Here is a 21,679-nt window from a genome sequence, read left to right on the forward strand (position 1 = left end):
CTCAAGGACCTTGCTGAGGTTATGGAGCTGGTCCAGTCTTCCACAGGAAAGACAAAAATCACAATGCTACCTCTGAAACTGATATTCATTTTCCCAATTTTCCCCTTCAGAAACCCTGAATAGACTTTACTCCGGAAGCTGATACATGTGATCCCTTGTTGTGGGAATACACCTTCTGCACCCACTTCTGTAAAAAAGGGACCACCATCCCGGTCAGCCGATCCACAAGCACTGTCCTAAATTCTGTCTCCAAATTCCATGTGATGTTGCAGAGATGGGTCAACTTGGTCAGCTCCACAACATCCAGAGCCTTTAGATACTCTGGGTGGATCTCATTCATCCCTGGAAGCCTGCCACCGAAGATCTTATTAATCACCTCAGTTACCTCAACCCCAGATTTAGGAGCATCTGCCTCAGAGTCTCCAGACTCCACGTTCTCTTGAGAAGTTATGTCAGTCGAAGTGAGGAGGTCTTTTAAGTGTTCCACCCACTGACTCTTTTTCAAGGTCAGCAGCACCCCGGCGCCATTATACACAGTGGTGATGGTCCACTGTTTTCCCCTCCTTAGACGCTGCATGGTGAACCAGAATTTCCTCAAGACAGTCTGTAAATCTCACCAAACTCTCCAAACTCTTTCCACTCCATAGTTTTTGCATCAGCAACAACCAAAGCTGCATTCCGCTTGGCCTGTTGGTATCCATCAGATGTCTCTGTGAGTCTCACGGACCAAAGAGGCTCAATAGGACTCCCCCTTTTCTTGATAGCCTTCCCAACTGTTGGTGTCCACCAACACTCGGGGATTGACCAATTTATGGCCACAACAATGGAGGTGTGGAACATGGGCCACTGGGGCTCAATATCTCTTGCTTCCCAGATGTGGGCACAGTTCTGCCAAAGGTGGGAGTTTAGGCTCTTATTATCCCAACTATTACAGACTGATATAATGATTGACAGGAGTCACTGATGGTGTAGTGGTACACATGCCTGCCAAGGGTGTGGGCAGCGGGGGATCGATTCCCGCTCAATGATGGTGTTGATGTCTGCCCTGTGACTAACTGGCGACCAGTTCAGGGTGTAGTCTGCCTTCCGACCGAAGCTGGCTGGGATATGCTCCAGCGTTCCTGTAACCCTTGTGAGGATAAGTATCTTGACATAATGACATGACTTAATGATTGACTACTATTGGATGGTAACCAGTTCAGGGTTTACCCCGCCTCCTACTTGAAGACAGCTCGTCTAGGCTCCAGCACTCCAGTGACCATTGTGAAAATAAGCGGCTCAGAAAATGGATAGATGGAAAATAGTTCATGATGAAATAAAATAAAAATCACTGTAAAATACATTAACTATTAGTAAATTGATCAAAAACATCATATGCTTAATTTACAAACAGCGTAGACAAACATCCTTTCATGCTCAAATTCACAATTACGCTTTAGTCTTCAACTAGTCTAATGTCCATGTTTTTGGATGTGAAAGGCAGCTGGAGTATCAGCACAAAACCTACACATGTAAAGAAAAAATGTGCTAACGCTGCACAGGAAAGCCGAGGTTTCTGCCCATTTTCTGCCTAATGCTGCCCACCTGCACTATCTTGAAAGGAGAAACATGGAAAACTGAATTAAGAAAAAAAATTGCTATTCTCATTTGTTTTGTCCGTCAGTCTGGCTTTTCATCAATCAATTCTCCTCCGGCAACAAGTTCTGCTTTTCACACCAATGTTACTCATCATGTGAGCCTTTCTTCAAATCTCGCTCTCAGAAAGCTGTTAAAAGAAGCCTCAAGGTCTGACTGCAAACGGACAGTTATGATCTGCCTGTGTTAACAGCAAAACACAAGCTGACACATGAAATGTTTAATGCACCCCACCCCCAAAAAAACGCAACAGAGAGGCCTAATGCTGTCTGTTATAGAGGATTGGTTGTATTTGTTGTTGTATATTAATAACGCTAGTAGTTAAACACAGCAAACATAATCAGATATATTAAATCAATTGCTTAAGCATGGAATACATGCATCATTTGATTAATGTAACTATTGTCTGGTTACATTGATAATAATTTACTGTATAATATGTGATTGGTTTATTTTAGTGTTATAATGATTCATTCATGCTATCATTTTTTGTTTCTATGATCCGAGTTAGCCTCCCTGACATATCAATTTAAGTAATTTAAAATGTGATAAATTGAATACTATATAACAATGATAATAATAACACTAGGAAATAAAGAATAATAAAGTGCTTGCATTAACAGTTAGCCCTGGACGCCGAAGCTAGGCTAAAGGCCTCTGCCGCCACTGAAGGCAGGCCACGAGCTCCGGCGGCAGGCCGCAAGCAGAGCTTCAACGTCCGGCGAGGCCTTTAGCCGAGCTTCGGTGGCGTAGGAGGCCTTTAGTCTAGCTTCGGCGTCCGGGGCTAAGGAAGTGGGCGGCGGTGGAGGCTGTTAGCCCCGGACGCCAAAGCTAGGCGAAAGGCCTCCGCCACCACCGAAGCTTGGCTAAAGGCCTCCTACGCCACCGAAGCCCGGCTAAAGGCCCACCGCCGGAGCTCACTCGACAGACTCCGCGTCATTCCGCTCCGAAGAAAACATCCTTCAGGGGGCTTTTGTTTACGCACTTATGTTGTTTATAGGCCTCTGAATAGTCACACTCAAAGAACCATCTGAATATTCAACATTAGGTTCAAAGCTGTATGAAAGTATTCCTCCGTCTTCCCGATCAACCGATACTGCCATTTCTTCATCAGATGAGGTTAAATCCAAGAAATCAGCACTGAGTGTAATGGAGCGTTTGGAACGACACAGTACACGGCACATACGCCCACGTACATCAGGTGACTTGCGAAAATGGCAGCACCCCTGAAAATTCGTAATCGTCGACAAAACTCTTCTCAAAACACTATTAAATGAGAGACAATTTAGCATCACATTGTCAAAATAGGGTACATAGTACATGAACTATTGGATACACTGTTTTTGCAAAGCACTGGATTTCTCCTTTAAGCATGACAGGCTTTATATCGAGGTTTTCTTGTGTTGTACTTCTAAGAAAAACGCTTGTAATTACTTCTAATTGGCTTGATTTGTTCATCTTCTCACTCCTTTCCACCGTACCCCTTGAGGTTGGAGAAGACACCACAGTATGTTTGTGTTTAGTTTTTTTAAAGCACTTTCATTGACAGCTCAGATGTCCAGCTATCTGGCAGCTGGCAGATGAGATACAGGCTAGTGAGAACTGATCATTAAGGACTTGAAAGACTATTGAAAGACTTTAACATTCAAATTGACAATAACATGGAAAAAAAATCAAAAGAACTCTCCGCTATACAAAACATATTTGACCTCTCTTATTAAGAGTCCAGGTGACACTCAAGGTGACATCTTAGACCTGGTCATCTGTGATACTATGTACTCAGCAGATGCGAAAGATCGCTTTGCCTCTCATCAGGCGTTCGGGCAAAAGAGGCAAATTTCCAACTGCCCACACCATTCGCTCTGCCCCGCATAGATTTGCATATAACCACGCGAACTGCATTGACTTTCTATATGATCATGCTGCATGAAATGCCCAAAACGCGTCCGGTGGGTACATAGAATAAGTATATTGAAATTCTATCAAGTGACGTTAATTCTGACCTTGAACATCATGGAGGAGCATCATGATGGTAAGTGGGGGGAACTAAACTACAAGTTGACTATAGCCGCGACAAAGTCTTTGTAATTTTAACCAAGAGTTCATCAGGGCTAGACAGCAACACTTTCTGAAATCATCACTAATAACTTCAACAATACTCGTACTGCTGGCACGGTGAGACAGCTGTAAACCGTTGGCCACACATCTCTAAGGTCTAGGGTTCAATCCCAGCCCTGCCTGTGTGGAGTTTGCATATTCTCCCCGTGCATGTATGGGTTTTCTCCAGGCACTCTGGTTTCCTCCCACATCCCAAAAACATGCAAGATTAATATTAAAATAAATTGGACACTCTAAATTGTCCCAAGGATGTGATTGTGAGTGAAACTGTTGTCTGTCTCCATGTGCCCTGCGATTGGCTGGCAACCAGTGTCCGGTGTCCTGCCCGTTGGCAGCTGGGATAGGCTCCAGCACTCCCGTGACCCTTGTGACGATAAGCAGCTAAGAAAATGGATGGATGGAATACTCGTACTCTGTTTGCTGTGCAACAATACTCCCACTCTGCCGTGGTCGACAATCCTGCAAACCCCCTGAATCAGATAGCTCCACAACACCCAACACTAGATAAATAACCAATAACAACACAGGGAAAGGAATTTGCTTATTTTAGTGAAAAAAATACAACCCATAAGGCTAAGTATCAACACAAATCAGCAAATTGAAATTAAATTAAAATGATACTACATCTGAAGCCACACAGGAAAAAATCTATTGTACGTCAGAATTTGATACAGTTGACGAAAAAAAAAAGAATCAATTCAGCAGCTCCAACCATCAAGGAGCTGTCTTGACTCAATACTATCTGACTTTTTCAAAGCTATTGCAAAGTCTGTGCTTGCTGATTTACAGCAAATTATCAATTGCTCACTTCAGTTTAGCAACTAGCTTAAGGCTCTTAAATTAGTAGCTATTAAGCGTCTTCTAAAAACAAATATAGAACACTGGATGCTTCCATGTTAGCAAACTATAGACCCATCTCAAATCTCCAATTCATAGCCAAGACAATTAATTAATTTTTAACCATCACAGCAATTTGTTGACCATGGATAGAATTTTTGACAAGTTTCAATCAATTTTCCAAACTCATCACAGTTCAGAATCTGCTCCTATCAAAATGCTAAAAGATATAAAGTTGATTAATGACCTGGGAAATGCGTCAATTCTGGTCTTGTTGGCTCTAAGTTAGGCATTTTATATGGTAGACGATCATAAACTGCTTAACATCTTAGAAACATGGATATGACTAAATGGAACAGTCCTTAAATGGTCGAAGGCCTACTGGGAGGAAAGGAGTTATTTTGTAACTATTAGAAGTGTTCAGTCTCATTCAATAGAAATGACTTATGAGGTCACTTCTTGGCCCTCTCCTGTTTAGCCTCCACAGGTATATGCTACCCTTGGGTTAAATTCATCAAAACTTTACTTTTGGTATGCATTTGACAGTTGTATGATGACTTGAGTTCAACTGAGGTTTAGTGTCACTGTCTAAAATAAATACATTACTGGACGAGATAACATTTTCTTCAATTAAACCACAACAAAATATGAGATAATTGTTTTGCCAATAAAGAAAAGAGTATTGCTGTTAGTAAATACCTGAAATCACTCTATAAAAACCAAAGACCGAGTCCGAAACCTTTATGTTCTGATAGATTCCGATGTGACTTTCAAGAGTCACATCAAATCAGTCACAAAAACTGCCTCCCACCATCTGAAGAGCATATCTAGAGTGAAGGCTTGGATGTGTCAAGCAGACCAGGAGAAGAATATCACACAGCCATAAGTATACAGACCCTAGTTTCACTTTTTAGTAGAAGGACCCTTTTGAGCTAATACAGCCTTTTCAGAGTCTTTTTGGGAATGATGCAACAAGATTTTCACACATGGATTTGGGGATCAGCTGCCATTACTGCTTGCAGATCCACTCCAATTCTGTCAGGTTGAATGGTGACTGTTAATGGACAGCCGTTTCAAGTCTTTCCAGAGATGCTTAATTGGATTTAAGTCTAGGTCCACCACCATGCTTCACTGTTGGGACTATATTGAACATGTGATTATCAGCGCTGGGTTTTCTTCACACATACATTTAGAATTGAACCCATAGACCTGAGTAATTTTATTTCTTACTATCTTGGAGTCCTCTATGAGTTTTTTTTTTTTTTTTTTTGCAAATTCCATGTAGGCTTTCATGTGTCTTGAACTGAGTAGAGGCTTCCTTCAGGCCACTCTGCCATAAAGCCGACTGTTGGAGGGCTGGAGTGATGGTTGACTTTCTAAAACATTCTGCATCTCCCAACTGCATCTCAGGAGCTCCGCCACAGTCTTCCATTTAAGGATTAAGGAACCTTACTTAGAGGAGATTTTCATTTTTGGAACCTTTGCCAGATCTGTTCCTTACCACAATTCTGTCTCTGAGCTCTTCAGGCACTTCATTTGATCTCATGAATCTCATATACTCTCAAATGCAGGCGTATCTAACACTAGACCATTAACGACTCATTTTGTGTCAAAATGGCACGATATAAATAAATTTGCCTTACTTTTCTTTAAGGATGCATCCGTGTCTTGTGGCAAATCACTGAACCCTTTGAAATATTTCAAACTAGTTAGCTCAGCTTAATTCGCTTGCCTCTAACAACAGCAGAGTACCCTCGAGGGGGAATTCGGGCAAACAAGAGGAGAATGTTTGTGGTCCAAAGAGCAGGTTTGTTCAAGTTAGTTAGCTCCATGTCTTATTAATACTATTCCTGAAATGTTTTCCTTCTGAAAAACCTCACAGTGCTTCTTTTGTAGCTATTACTATTTAACTGGTGAGAACAAACAAGGATTCTCAAATTTTGGGTCCAGCTAGAGACACTTTAAAGTGGAGGCATTTCCTCAAGGGCACCTCATAATTCCAACAATAATTAAACATCCTCTTTTCTTAAAAACTGGTCCAACAAATGAAATCAAAGTTAAAGTAAATAATAACTAATAAATTTTATTTTCCTCTTAGCTTTATGCAAAGCAAAATAGTCAATTTTCATTAAGTAGACTCATAGTCCAGTAGAAAACACTTATAGGGCAGTACACATGAAGAGACAAAAGGAAAGTATATCAGAAAGATTTTTATATTTAATCAGCATAATTAGTTTTTACCCAACTCCATCCATCCATCCATCCATCCATCCATTTTCTTAGCCGCTTATCCTCAAAAGGGTTGCGGGAATGCTGGAGCCTATCCCAGATGTCAACGTGCAGGAGGCAGGGTACACCCTAAACTGGTTGCCAGCCAATCGCAAAGCACATCGAGACAAACAGCCGCACTCACAATCACTACTAGAGGCAATTTAGAGTGTCCAATTAATGTTGCATGTTTTTGGGATGTGGAAGGAAACCGGAGTGCCCGGAGGAAACCCACGCAAACACGGGGAGAACATGCAAAGTCCACACAGGCAGGTCCGGGATCGAACCCGGGAACTCAGAAGTGTGAAGCCAACTAACTTACAAAAAAACAAACAATCTAAGAAATTTCATCTGCACTGTCCAGTATGTGGATATTTATTCCACATTCACACTGAACCAATTCTTGCCCAAAAAGATACTGAATCTATTTCATTCCACTGAATCATTTCAGATCATATTGTTCTAAATGAACCAATATCATCCTTGAATTGAATAGGCAACCATGAGTTGAGATACAAATTGAATTGATGCAAAAAATCGTTACACACCCAGTACTTTTTACTTTTGAACATTGCAAGATACACGGGAGGAACACTGGAAGCGAAGGAGAACACACGAGGATGAGTACAAATACAAGAAGCTAGGTAATAAATTTAAATGAGTAGTAGACATCAAGGGAGTCGGCTGGTGTATGACAAATGAGTGTGAATACTCTGACACCGGACCCCAAGGTCAGGCAGGCTTATATTCAGCAAGTCATAAGTGCTGAGCCACTTATCCTCACAAGGTTCAGGAGAGTGGCGAAACCTATCCCAGCTTTCTTCGGGAAGGAGATGGGGTACACCCTGAACTGGTTGCCAGTCAATCGTAGGGGACATGTAAACTAACAACCAGAACTGCATTAATTCCATCTTCCCTTGTCACCATAATCAGCGTTCAAAGGGAAGTTTGGGGAAATGTCCAAATGTTGGTGCTAATCATGGCTGCACCCACTCTAATCAAGGTGTGATTGACGAACATCTGTCGGTTGTTATGGAAAAATGGGATAAATGCAGCAAACTTGGAAGAGATTTTCCTTCACAGGTTGTGCCACCTCTGTAACCTTTCCATTTCTTTGTTTTGTATTTCTCGAATCCCGCTGGTCTCACCAGCCAATATACACAGGAAGTTGTATCAGTATGGGCACTTTCACACAAATAGCAAAATTAGAGAACACACACTTTCATGCAGTGATGAGCAAAGCAGCGTTAATCTCATCATAGCTGTGCTCATAGCAACTTCTCATCTTGGCGTTTCACTTGCTCTGCAGCCAGCCAGCCATTGCCTGCCTTTTCCACAGACTGTGACATTTCCCCTCAGAAATATAGTTTGTAATAGATTGTGTGACAGGAGTTGTATTAATCATGATCGTATTTCTCCCATGTGTTTTTCATGAAATTCCTTTAATGCTGCATAGAATATAAGTGAGAATACAACAGCTGTGTAGATCATCTGCTGTAGCTGTGTAGCTGATTAGGACTGACAACAGTGGTGGTTTCACATGGTCCTTTTTAGAGGATACACCTTATGGCGCCTTGAAAGTAAGTACCCTGTGTTGATTGTGCTATCAGTTAGTCTAAACTCAAGGGGACATAGACGGGAAAAAAAAGGTTTTATTTGCTTGTAGACAAATATTTGGTTCTCTGTAACGCTCATCCAAGTGTGAAATTAAACAACAATGGAATTCTCTTGTAATCTGCCGATTTCTGAAAATGTGTTTGTCAACGAGACCTTCTGTAATTCCACCCCAACTATTCCATAACTGTGGGGACAAATTTCACAAGGACGAAGAACAGGGTTACACCCTGAAGTGGAGGGCGGCAAATCGCAGAGCACATATAAAAAAAACCAACCATTTGCACTGACATTCAATGACAATTTAGAGTCTTCAATCAACCTGCCATGCATTTTTTGGGGGACAGGGGAGCAAACTGGAATACCCAGAGAAAACCCACACAGACACACGGAGTACATGCAAGTTCCACACACGCGAGACCAGACCCGATCCGTGGTCCTCAGAACCACACAGCCACACAGGGTAGGGCTGACCCAGGCTTTGATGCCAATGTAATATTTAATAATCCTTCTTGAGAAGTAAAGCCGACACAACATTTAACAACATTGTTATTGGTAGCTGGGTGCAACAAACTTTAATTGTAATTGCAAAAATGACTTCTTTAGCTGGTAAATGTGGTACAATTGATTTAAGAGCAATGGTTTTAGCTGAGTAATTTACTCATTAAAACACAACAATTTGCTATATCTACAAAATTTCACCTTATTTTTTTCTGAAATAATCAATTTATGGATTTTTATGCACAGATTGGCACCTCAACGTCAACTTATTTTGGTTCTCCGACAATTTTACTATGGAATGTAAAAAAGGGATTACCATACTGAATTTAAATGTGCATCTCATTCGAAAATGAGTTTATCATGGGAAATTAGCTCCTTCGGCATATGTGTGGCCATTACCAGTGTGGGATGTCTTTTTACTTTCTTCCAATATTCAGGTAGTGAATGACCCCTTTGAATGAACTCAGACACAAGTCTGGAGGGACCAAAGAGCATGCTTGTGCACTTTAGCACAACACATCATGGTCCCTTGTTGACTTGTTGCCTTGACTTGCTCCAAAATGGTCATGTCCTTACTGGCGACTGATCGCCATTATACCTGCTGGGAATCTCCATAATGTCAACAGAAAAACGAAAAAACACCTAACAAAATGAATCAGCGTCACGTTGCGTGTGAGCAGCAAATGTGTAAACTGTATACCGTGCAGTAAATAGACACGCCGATGCAATCCTAGCTTCAGCACCTCATTCTCTGTAATTTATCCCCATTAAATTGGGCTTTGTGCAACATCAGGAATTCAGCAGAAGGGGGGTGTCCTGTTTTCTTTGTCCCTTCTATTTTTGAGCTGCTGCCTCTCCTTCCAATTCACATGCTCATTAATTATGCCAACAGATACACTCACATGTATGTTTAAGTAGACATCCATGCAGATCAATTTTCATTTATGGTCCATGCAAGACCTGGACTAGTAAGTCGACAAGAAACAATGTAAAGTTGACCGCAAAATAATTCCCTGAGCATATTTGTCCATATTCCAAAATACAGTGCACTTGTTGCCAACATTTAAAGAATCCTTTCCTGTTGGGACGAGAGACAAAGCAGGAGCCCCCCCCCCCCCCCACTGTGTTTAATGTTTCAGTGGCTGTATGCGCTGACCAAGCTTTTATTGATTTTGAGGTTGTGTGACAGTACAGCAACAGAGTGCATCTTTTCTGCCATAAAGCCTCATCCATCACTCAAAGTAGGGAATGTGCCCCCCTCGTTCCCTGTCCCACCCGAAGGAGATGACTCTGTCATTTTCTTTGTTGGGGTCATACTTCAACCAATGTTGGTTCCAAAGAAATTGTGCTTTTCTGTTCTGGAGTATGGGATCTGAGACGAACATCACATAAGGTAATTTAGGGGCATATTAACCTCTGTGGACGATGTTCCGCACCTCCATTGATGAGGCAGCCGATCGGAGCTGTGACCGTAAGGTGGTTGGTGCCTGTCGTGGTAGCAACCTGCGAACACGTTGGTGGACACCAACAGTGAGGGATGCTGTCAAGGTGAAGAAGGAGTCCTATCGGGCATTTTTACCCTGTGGGACTCCTGGGGCAGCTGATAGATACTGGCTAGCCAAGTGGAATGCAGCTTCGGTGGTCGCTGACGCAAAAATCCGGGCATGGGAGGAGTTCGGTGAGGCTATGGAGAACGAATTCAAGGCGACTTCAAGGAAATTCTGGTCAACTGTCCGGCGTCTCAGGAGGGGGAAGCAGTACATCATCAACACTGTGTATAGCCGGGATGGGGCACTGCTGACCTGAACTCGGGATGTTGTGAGTCAGTGGGGAGCATACTTATAAGACCTCCTCTATTCCACAAACATGCCTTCCCATGAGGAAGCTGAATCTGGGTGCTCTGAGGCAGGCTCTTTTATCTTTGAGGTTGAGGTCACCAAGGTGGTTAAAAACCTCCTTGGTGGCAGGGCCCCAGGTGGGATGAGGAGTTCCTAAAGGCTCTGAATGTTGTGGAGCTGTCCTGGTTGACACGCCTCTGCAACACCACATGGACATAAGGGACAGTGCCTCTGGATTGGCAGACTGGGGTGGTGGTCCCCCTCTTTAAGGAGGGTGACCGGAGGGTGTGTTCTAACTATAGCGGGATCACACTTCTCAGCCTCCCTGGTAAGGTCTATTCAGGAGTACTGGAGAGGAGGGTATGTCTGGAAGTTGAATCTCGGATTCAGGAGGAGTAATGTGGTTTTTGTCCTGGCCGTGGCGATTTACACCCTTGCCAGGATCCTCGAGGGTGCATGGTAGTTCACCCAACCAGTCTACATGTGTTTGGTGGACTTGGAGAAGGCGTTCAACCGTGTCCCTCAGGTAGTCCTGTAGGGGGTTCATAGGGAGTATGGGGTACCGAACCTCCTGATACAAGCTGTTCGAACCCTGTACGATCCTTGTCAGAGTTTGGTCCGCATTACTGGGAATAATGCGGACCAATGCGGATTCATTTCCAGTGAGAGTTGGACTCCGCCAAGGCCGCCCCTTGTCACCAATTTTGTTTATAACTTTTATGGACAGAATCTCTAGGTGCAGCCGGGGCGTAGAGTGTGTCGTGTTTGGGAGCCTCAGCATCGTATTTCTGTTCTTTCCAGATGATGTGGTTCTGTTGGATTCATTAAGCTGTGATCTCCAACTCTCACTGGAGCGGTTCACAGAGTGTGAAGTGGCTGGGAAGAGAATCAGCACCTCCAAATCAGAGACCATCATCATCAGTCGGAAAAGGGTGGCATGCCCTCTCCGGGTCGGGGATGAGATCCTTCCCCAAGTGGAGGAGTTCAAGTATTTTGGGGTCTTGTTCTGGGTATGTTGCACCAGAAAGAGACCCTGGGGACGTCCCAGGACACGCTTGAGAGACTATATCTCTCGGCTGGCTTGGGAACGGCTCGGGATCCCTCTGGAAGAGTTGGAAGGAGTGGTTGGGGAAAGGGAAGTCTGGGTATCCCTGCTGAAGCCACTTCCCCCGCGACCTGACTCAGAAAAGCGGTAGAAAATGGATGGATAGATGGATGGATGGATTAACCTCTAATGTAATAAAATGTGAACAGCTGCTAATATTTGTGAGTGTACGAATTCATTCTCATTTTTCCATCCACTTAATTCAATCATTTGTCCACCTTTCCACCAGTTATGCACACTGAGTGGAGAAACCCTCAAATTTATCGTAGAGTGTACAGTATGTATGGCATACTATGTGAAAGGGACACACAGAAATCTATCAAATGTTTTCTAACGGCCACTGTTCATATTATTCTTTTTTTTGTATTAGCAACATTCAATTGAAGGTTGTTATTTAGAAATGTAAAATGTTTGACCAAATTGCTATGGAGACGGCAACATAAGTACATCAAAGTGCTGTCAATCGTCATTTCAAGGCATGTTCACATTTTTCCAGCTCATGAAACCCTCAAAGTCAAGATTTAAATAAAAGAATGCAGTGAAGAAATCCCTGCTTAAATCTTTGTTTTGTTGAGAAAATAAATATCTAAAATAAAATATGGCGCTTTCAAAGTGATATACTAATCTTCAGTAATTGGTTGGGAAGGTTATGGTCCGGTCGGTCCAGCCCTGACTGTACGGTTCCCCATACAGCTGCTCTGATTAGGAGGCGCACACCTGCGCCTCATTGGCAGTGATTACCCCGGTGTATATATAGAACCCAGTGGACGGTCCGGCTTTGCCAGATAGTCGCAACTCATGCCCCATTCCTGCACTCCCGTATCTCTGATCGTAAACCCTTGTGTACCGACCTCCGCCTGTTCTCCCACCGACCCCGTAAGCCTGACGTCTTTGACACTCCTGCTATTTCTAATCGATCTCCCGTGTACCGACCCCTGCCTGCCCGCGGACCTGCTCTCTACACCCGGTGTCCTGACTACTGCTGCTGCACTTGACTGTCTGCCTGATCCCTGACCTTGTAACGAATAAACACTTTTCCCGAACTACCTTTGCGTCTCCAGATTCCTGCATTTGGGTACTCACTCCGTCTCGATGGGTCGTGACAGGGTATCCCTTTTCTTTAATCACTGGTTGGATGCGCCACAGCATTTAGACCACAAGATTTCCTTAATTCTTGCTGTCAGTTCTTCTTTATTTTGGGGCCTGATGCTCCTCGTTTTCCTCTTGATAATACCCCATATACAGACAGCACCCTATTTGAACGTATAACCATGAACCTACCTACCTCAGAACTGTGAGGTCAACGTTCTAACCAGTTTCTCCACTGTGCCACCACAGATGAAAAAGTGTTGTGTAAAACAGTATTATTGTACTTGTTCTGCCAGAACCGAGATTGAAATACCCATTTTGGGGGTTACTATCTCTCTCTCTCTCTCTCTCTCTCTCTCTCTCTCTCCCGCTCTCTTTCTCACTCTCTCTCAAAATGAAATACTTGTTTGCAGTTGTGAATATTTGCAAATATGCAAATCATCCAGGGATTTGAATTTCACAGTTTAGCGGAGGAGTTAGAAGGATTGTGCTCTTCAGAAAGTCATGTACGTATAAATCGATTCCAAAATTACATGCCAAGCTTCTAAGTGAGTCATCTTCAGCATTTCTGCATTGATTACAGTGACACCATCCACTGAGTGAAATCTTGGAAGGAAAATTGAACCAAACAGCGTCAATTTAGATTTTGGCTCAGATGCGTTGGCGATGTTTGATTCAAAGTCCCCCCCACTTGTACCTGACGTCACTCGGTGTTGTTGGAGATGTTTTATAACAGGGAGCAAATCTGCTTTGCAAGCCTTTTTGACCTTAATGAAATGAAAAAAATAAAACTAGGTCTGTCTTTTCAGTCAGAGGTGGAGATGAAAACAGTTTGTATGTGCCCTGAGATTGAACTGTTGAACCCTCTTGCCCAAAGTTAGCTGGGATGAGGCTCAAACTCACTCCTGACCTGCATGAGAACAATCAGTATTAAAAATTGAGGGGTGGGTTGTTTTTGTAGTCATTCAACTAAATAATTTTGATGAAAAAGGTATGCATAATAGAAGTCTAGACACGTCAAACAAGTATCACAAGAATTATATCCCGCACCTCAGAGAATCAATAAAAAGCCTGTATCATTTTCCTAGAAGAAAATTTATGACTGATCTGTTGTGTCTTTTTAAAAAATGTTGACCCCCGCCCCACTTTGGATTTATCAAACAGTATTTATTCCATAAACATGAAATACTAATGCAAATAGCTACTGCCTTGTATGCTGTTGCCGTAAACATTTTGGTGGGTTGTGCACTCAGAGTACGTCCACTGAGCTCCATATTTGATGTTCTCACTAATTGTTCTCCCTTGATTTGGTAAAATTACCGCTTGCATTGTAACTTTACAGTGAAGAAAATAAGTATTTGAACACCCTGCTGAGAGAGATAATCTAAATAGAAAAATCCAGAAATGACAATGTATGATTTTTTTTAAACAATTTATTAGTGTGATAAAGCTGTAAATAAGTATTTGGACACCTGAGAAAACCAATGTAATATTTGTTTGCAATTACAAAGGTCAAATGTTTCCTGTAGATGTTCACCCGGTTTGCACACACTGCAGGGGGGATTTTGGTCCACTCCTCCACACAGATCTTCTCTAGGTCAGACAGGTTTCTGGGCTGTCCCTGAGAAACACGGAGTTTCAGCTCCCTCCAAAGATTTTCTATTGGGTTTAAGTCTGGAGACTGGCTAGGCCACGCCAGAACCTTGATATGCTTCTTAGGGAGCCACTCCTTGGTTTTCCTGGCTGTGTTTCAAGTCTTTGTCATGTTGAAAAACCCAACCACGACCCATCTTCAATGCTCAGTCATTGGCAGTCCTGTCGTGTAGTTCTAGGTGGATTCCTCATCTTTCTAAGGATCATTGAGACCCCACGAGGTGATCTCTTGCATGGGGCTCCACTCCGATTGAGACTGACCGTCGTGTTTAGCTTCTTCCATTTTCTAATGATTGCGCCAACAGTGGACCTTTTTTCACCAAGCTGCTTGGCAATTTCTCCGTAGCCCTTTCCAGCCGTGTGGAGTTGTACAATTTTGTCTCTGGTGTCTTTGGACAGTTCTTTGGTCTTGGCCATGTCACAAGTTTGAGTCTTACTGATTGTATGGGGTGGAGAGATGTCTTTATGCAGTTAACAACCTCACACAGGTACCTCTGATTCAGGATAATACACGGAGTGGAAGTGGATATTTAAAGGTGGACTAACAGGTCTTCGAGGGTCAGAATTATAGCTGATAGACAGGTGTTCAAATACTTATTTGCAGCTGTATCACACAAATAAATCGTTAAAAAAAATCATACATTGCGATTTCTGGATTTTTCTTTTGAGATGATCTCTCTCACAGTGGACATGCACCTTCGATGAAAATTTCAGTGTTTTTCAATTGTATAAAGATCATGACAAAAATGTCACACAAAAAAATATTTGTGTTGTTGTTGTATTTGTAAGTTTGGAGGTTAATTCCTAGTTAATGGAAGAAATGATGTTATTCGAATTCTGGTGTAATTTGATATCGTGACCATGACACAGTCTGGTGGTATACCGGTCCGTGAAGTTTAGTTTCCATTCACCGAAATGTTTTTGCAGGGCCAGGGCTCATTTGTTCTCTCTGAGAACAAGTCTCCCAAGGCATTTTGAGGAAGGGCCACAATATAAAAAAATCGATTTCTTGTGAGGATGAGTGGCCCAGAAAATGGATGGATGGATGGATGGATGGATGGATGGATGGATGGATTTGTTGTACAAATCTGTTGAATCCTCAAATTCTCTCCCTTATGTTTCTGCCTGTCTTTGTCACACTTACTTCACATAACATATGGTGAATCATCCCGATCCATCCAATAATAAAGAAATAGAAAAGCTATGTTACATAGGTCGTCATACACATGCACAGTAACAAATGTTGTATGCAGTAAGACAAATAATACATGTTGGATTTTAGCCAGCCTTGACACAAACAATATGCAGTATTAGTATCCATCCATTCATTTTCTTTGCCGCTTATCCTCACAAGGGTTTCGGGGAGTGCGAGAGCCTATCTCAGTTGTCAACAGGATGGAGGCAGGGGACACCCTGAACTCGTTGCCAGCCAATCACAGGGCACATGGAGACAAACAGTCCAACTCATAATCACACTTGGAGGCAATTTAGAGTGTCCAATCAATGTTGTCTGATTTTGGGACGTGGGAGGAAATTAGAGTGCCCAGGGAAAATTGTCGCAGGCACGGGGAGAACATGCAAACTCCACACAGGTGGGGGCGGGATTTTAACCCCGGTCCTCAGAACTGTGATGTTAACGCTTTGACCAGTTGCTTCACAGTGCTTCCCACTACAAACACTGATGCAAAAAAATAAAGTTTGTATCACCCCAAAAAGTGGTCCAATTTATTTTCCACAGTAGATCCTTCTGAGGTGGGTCTCAAGCCTGCAAGTCTTGAAAAAATTCTTGAGCTTCTACAGCTCCGCGTGCATCCTTCAATTATATCCATTGTCACTCAATGGGTTTTATGATGTAAGTTTTGCCTGTCACTAAAGGCCAAGCTTATTGATTTACCCTTTTTACTACTTCCCCTTAAAGCTGCTGCAAACTGGTGTCCTTTGATGTTCAAAGGATGATCTTCCCCTCTGCAGCATTTAATGTCATTCATTGGGACACTGTGCTGCAATGATGATGAATTTTCTATTTGAGGGATCCTTGATTGATGAGGACTTACTGTGTTTCATAGGTATTATGTGTGTGTTGCCTTCCTGATCTACTTCCTCCCTTTGTTGGTGATGGGCTGTGCTTATCTCGTGGTGGGACTCACTCTCTGGGCCAGTGAAATCCCAGGAGACTCTTCTGATCGCTATAAGGAGCAACTGACTGCCAAACGCAAGGTACGTTCTCAACCGTTTATTCTATTTTATGTGACAATCTCCAATTAAAGATTCTCATGTCTTCATTTCACGTCATAAATAATGGCTTCATCCAACAATAAACTATACTGATAGACATAGGCGGAGCCAAGAATAGGACATTCAATGTTCAAGTGAAACACTTCACGTAATGTGCAGAACAGTACACAACACCATATAATGAACTATTCATTTCTATTTTTGTTGCCTATCAATACTTATTGTTCATGTGATGTTTAAATTAAGTTGATGATTATTTTCTTTCTGCAGCTCTGTGAAATCTAAAGGGCTGACATATTTAATTAATTGTATCTGTGAATTTATTCATATATGGGGAGTTAAACTCTCCATGTAAAATTGAGGTACATGAGAGCTGTGTACATCGATTGTGCTTTTAAATTCATGTCAATAATGTCAAATCAAGCAATAGTGTGGAAGCACAATCTATAGATAACGTACAGCCGCTGTTACATATTTTCCACGATAAACAATAAATATGCAGTCAATAAGTCGGTTGATGTAACCAACCAGTTGGATGAATTAGCTACCAAAACATTTGGTTGTATTTCAAAAACCCAAATATGCACACAAATAAACAGAGTGTATGTGTGCAGTGATACCTTGAGGTACGAGTGACTCAACTTACAAGATAAAGGCAACATTCACCTGATTTTTTTTTCCTTTACGATACGAGCACTATTCGGTGGCAGTTACACTACACTTTAATTACACTCACTTCACAATCAGCAACAGTTGAATAATACTGAACAATTAATCAGAAAGGAGGCTTCAAGCTGTTTAATGCCACTCAAAGTTGAAGTTTATTGTCAAACTAAACCTAAAGGGAATTACACATTGTGTGTTTAAAACTAGCTTAATGTTAGCATATACTGTAATGTAAAATACGTGATACAAACAGTATCAGTAGTTGCAGTTTTAGAAACTTTTAACCAATGGCTGTTTGAACACAAATAGGTGGAACAACACAGGAAAGCGGATTCTTCTTTTTGTTTCAGCTTGTCCTGTTAGGACTCGCCACAGAGTGTCATCTTTTTCCATTTCAGCCTATCTCATGCATCCTCCTCCCTAACACCAACTGTCCTCATGTCCTCCCTTAAAACATCCATCAACCTTTTCTTTGGTCTTCCTCTCGCTCTTTTGCCTGGCAGCTCCATCTTCAGCACTCTTCTACCAACATACTCACTCTCTCGCCCCTGAATGTGTCCAAACCGTCGAAGTCTGCTCTCTCTAACCTCGTCTCCAAAACATCCAACTTGGGCTGTCCCTCTAATGAGCTCATTTCTAATCCTATCCAACCTTTTCACACCAAGCGAGAACCTCAACATTTTCATTTCTGCTCCCTCACGTTCTGCTTCCTGTTATTTCTTCAGTGCCACCGTCTCTAATCCGTATATCATGGCCTCACCACTGTTTTATAAACTTTGCCTTTCATCCTAGGAAATACTCTTCTGTCACATAGAACACCAGACACCTTCCGCCAACTGTTCCACCCCGCTTGGACCCGCTTCTTACTTCCTTACCACACTCTCCATTGCTCTCTATTGTTGACCCCAAGTATTTGAAGTCGTCCACCTTCGCTATCTCTTCTGCCTGTAGCTTCAATCTTCCTCCTCCACCCCTCTCATTCACGCACTTATATTCTGTTTTACTTCGGCTAATCTTCTGTAACAAGATTCACAGATATACACACACATATGCTTTATCCTCTGCAAAAATACCAATATAACAGCACCTCACTGAGGCACTTACAATAGTCTTAGAATTACGATTCTTTTTTTGCGTCTGCATGACTATTGTGATATAGGGAATGATGATTTGAGATTCAAGTATTTTGAGTTACGAGCATGGCACCACTTTATTCACAGATACACTTCGATATTTTGCTTCCCATTTTGATGCAGCCATCTGGGGAAAATCCTTTTCTGGTCCGGTATGACTGTTCCCAGGAACATAAATCATTGCGAGGTCTATTTAAGTCATTTTTGGTGAATTTTGGTGTGGAGACTATGTGAGCCCTGATCTGTGTTGCAGGTGGTGAAGATGATGATTGTGGTGGTGTGTACTTTTGCTATCTGCTGGCTACCCTACCATGTATACTTCCTCCTGCATCAGTTTTTTCCTGATATGTTTGAGGAAACTTTTATCCAGCAAGTGTATTTGGGCATCATGTGGTTGGCCATGAGTTCCACCATGTACAACCCGTTCATCTACTGCTGCCTCAATGACAGGTAAGCATGTCCATTCTAAAGTGATATACCACATTTAGAGGGTTTGTAAATTGTTGGAAGAGCTCAGATAGGTGGATTAGTAAGCAAGATGTACTACATGTACAGTACAGTATATGGATTACCACATTTTGTTGCATTTCCAAAATCACTACTTTTGGGCAAATCAAAAAGGATATATTGCTTGAGTTACCAAACACCATTGTCATAACATAAACAACAAAAAGTGCTGTGAAAAAATGTTGATGTCAGAAAACTAACTTAACCTGAACAAACTAAAAGAGGTGGTGAACGAAGTGCCACATGAAGAAGCTGCAGTATGAGAGGAAAAACAAGCTCAAAAGCCAACACAAGGCTGAGTAAGAAAACACAGTCGGACTGACTAGTGAGGCACTGACATTTCGATGGTTAAAATGTTTCAGCCGAAGTAAGCCTGTCACGATTGCGTGGACAGAATTTTTAACCCCAAAGCAGAGCAAAGACAGTAACAGGAGCCAATAACCAATATTTTTCTCCAACCAAGCGTGTATGATGGACGTGAGCAAGGATAATTAAAAAATGAAAACGACATGGCAAATGGCTGATAGGAAATTAAATTACAAAAAAAAAACAGGACTACTGAAAACCACATATACAAGGGAAAACAATTGTGAGATGAAATGTGGACACCATACACACGATTGAACAGGTAATAACTACGAGCAACAATATTCCATCTTACTAGTGCATAAGAACCTAACTAATCTTGGTAGCTCTGCAACAAAGGCTCCGCCCATCTCCCATGACCAGGCAATGGAAAAATGCTGAGAGTCAGCAGACCCAGACCCTGGTAAATCATAATGGGATTAACAGAACACATGGGTAACCTGGATTCAAAGGATGGAGGGACTGGAAGTCATGGACAAGGGATGGATGCCTGAGCAAGTGATCCAGGAACCCTCCTGACGACCATAACCTCCCCACCATCCCCCAGTAGACCAAGCACTGCACCCACCTCACTGTGCAAACTGGCTGACCATCGACCATGCATGGAAGAGGAGGAGGCACCGATGGAGGTCAGAGCGGACTGCAGCTGACAGGTTTGAGAAGCGATATGTGGAACACTGGATGGAACCTGAGGTATAGTGATAGTAAGAGTGTGACAGTCATAGGATTGACAACAGTACGGAACAAGGCAGCATGTGCATCCCTCCAGATGGACAGGCCCTCCAAAGATGAAATTAGACAGAGGGAATGGACTCCTCATAACCCTAACCCTAAAACACAGGGTTTTACACAATATTAAATGGTGACATCTCAGTAGCTTAGCTGATGAGGGAGTTGTCAGCATACTCCACTGAGGGTAGCCAGAAGGGTGTAGGCACACTCAGCAAAAGTGATGCTTTCAAGGCCTAGTCTGCCTCCTCTGTCTGGCCATTGGACTTCGGATGGAGTCCAGAAGTGAAAGACTCCATGGCACCCATTGCCTTGTAGAATGATTTCCACACCTGGGAAAAAAGACCCCTCTCGCACGCTACGTCTTCTCTGACCAGTAAATTAGCTGTCCCAAAGGCATAAGCCAATTTAGGGACTGCCACAAAGTGGACCATCTTGGAAAATTGGTCCACACTGGAACCAGAACCTTTGGACATTGAGAAAGAGAGTCGTGTGGATGCCTGGGTGGCAAGCCAATTTGAACACCGGAGAACTTTAGGTTGTGTGGGAACAGGAACAAACAGTCTATCCACAGGGTCTAGACAGAGTCTGTCCACATCCTCTGACTCTCCCATCCCAGCCACTCTGCTGTCCACCTCCTACTGGAGAGCCCCAACAATTCTGTCCTCTGTTACAATGGTCAAAGGCATTACCTTCTCTGTGCTAAGGTTGTGGATCCTGGACAAAGCATACATCATTTGCATCAGGAAAAGAGTTGGAGAATAACGCTGGTAACCACAGACTTGGACTTTAGTACACAGAGAATCTGAATAACATCTACTCTATTGTGGATTGCAGAATTGGCAATGTCTGCCACACATCCCAGACTGCAAGACCAACACCATCACCATCAGCTCCAAGGACAATCTGCCATATGAACTCAAAAATGAAATCTACACCTGCTTTGAGACCTCCAGTTGGAGCGTGGAGAGGACAAACACTCATGCAGATGACCCAAAATCCCTGTAACAATCTCTTCAGCGTAGGAACACAAAGCAGTGAGGAAAATCAACCCCAAACAGCTTACTTGGAGGGGTCCTAAGAGCATGTTCTAGTGAACTAGCTGATGTTTACACATCCATCTTAACCTTCTCCCTGCATCAAACCAATCTTCCCCGAGTTCAAACACCATCCAACATCTTACCATGAAGAGCCTCCACGCCGAGCAACAGACTACTACTACTAAAATCATAATGAAGGGGTTTGGGAAAGTGTTGTTCACCAACATCTGGAGCAGCATGCAAGACTAGAGGTGGGTAGAGTAGCCACATACTGTACTCAAGTAGGAGTACTGCTACTTTAGAAAAATATTAGTCCGTTTTCCATACCACTCATCCTCACTCGGG

General features: G+C 42.6%; 1 protein-coding gene across 2 annotated transcripts in view; it reads left to right on the forward strand.

Moving 5' to 3' along the window:
* Positions 1-21,679, forward strand: part of tacr1a (tachykinin receptor 1a) — a 71,389-nt gene that overhangs the window by 39,783 nt on the left and 9,927 nt on the right. For both annotated transcript variants that reach the window (XM_061818136.1, XM_061818137.1), the window contains 2 exons: positions 16,725-16,875; positions 18,946-19,142. In XM_061818136.1, coding sequence (XP_061674120.1) covers positions 16,725-16,875; positions 18,946-19,142 — 348 coding nt within the window. The remainder of the gene's footprint in view (positions 1-16,724; positions 16,876-18,945; positions 19,143-21,679) is intronic.

The sequence above is a fragment of the Syngnathoides biaculeatus genome, chromosome 4 (genome assembly GCF_019802595.1).
Source record: "Syngnathoides biaculeatus isolate LvHL_M chromosome 4, ASM1980259v1, whole genome shotgun sequence".
In the NCBI taxonomy this organism is placed as follows: Eukaryota; Metazoa; Chordata; class Actinopteri; order Syngnathiformes; family Syngnathidae; genus Syngnathoides; species Syngnathoides biaculeatus.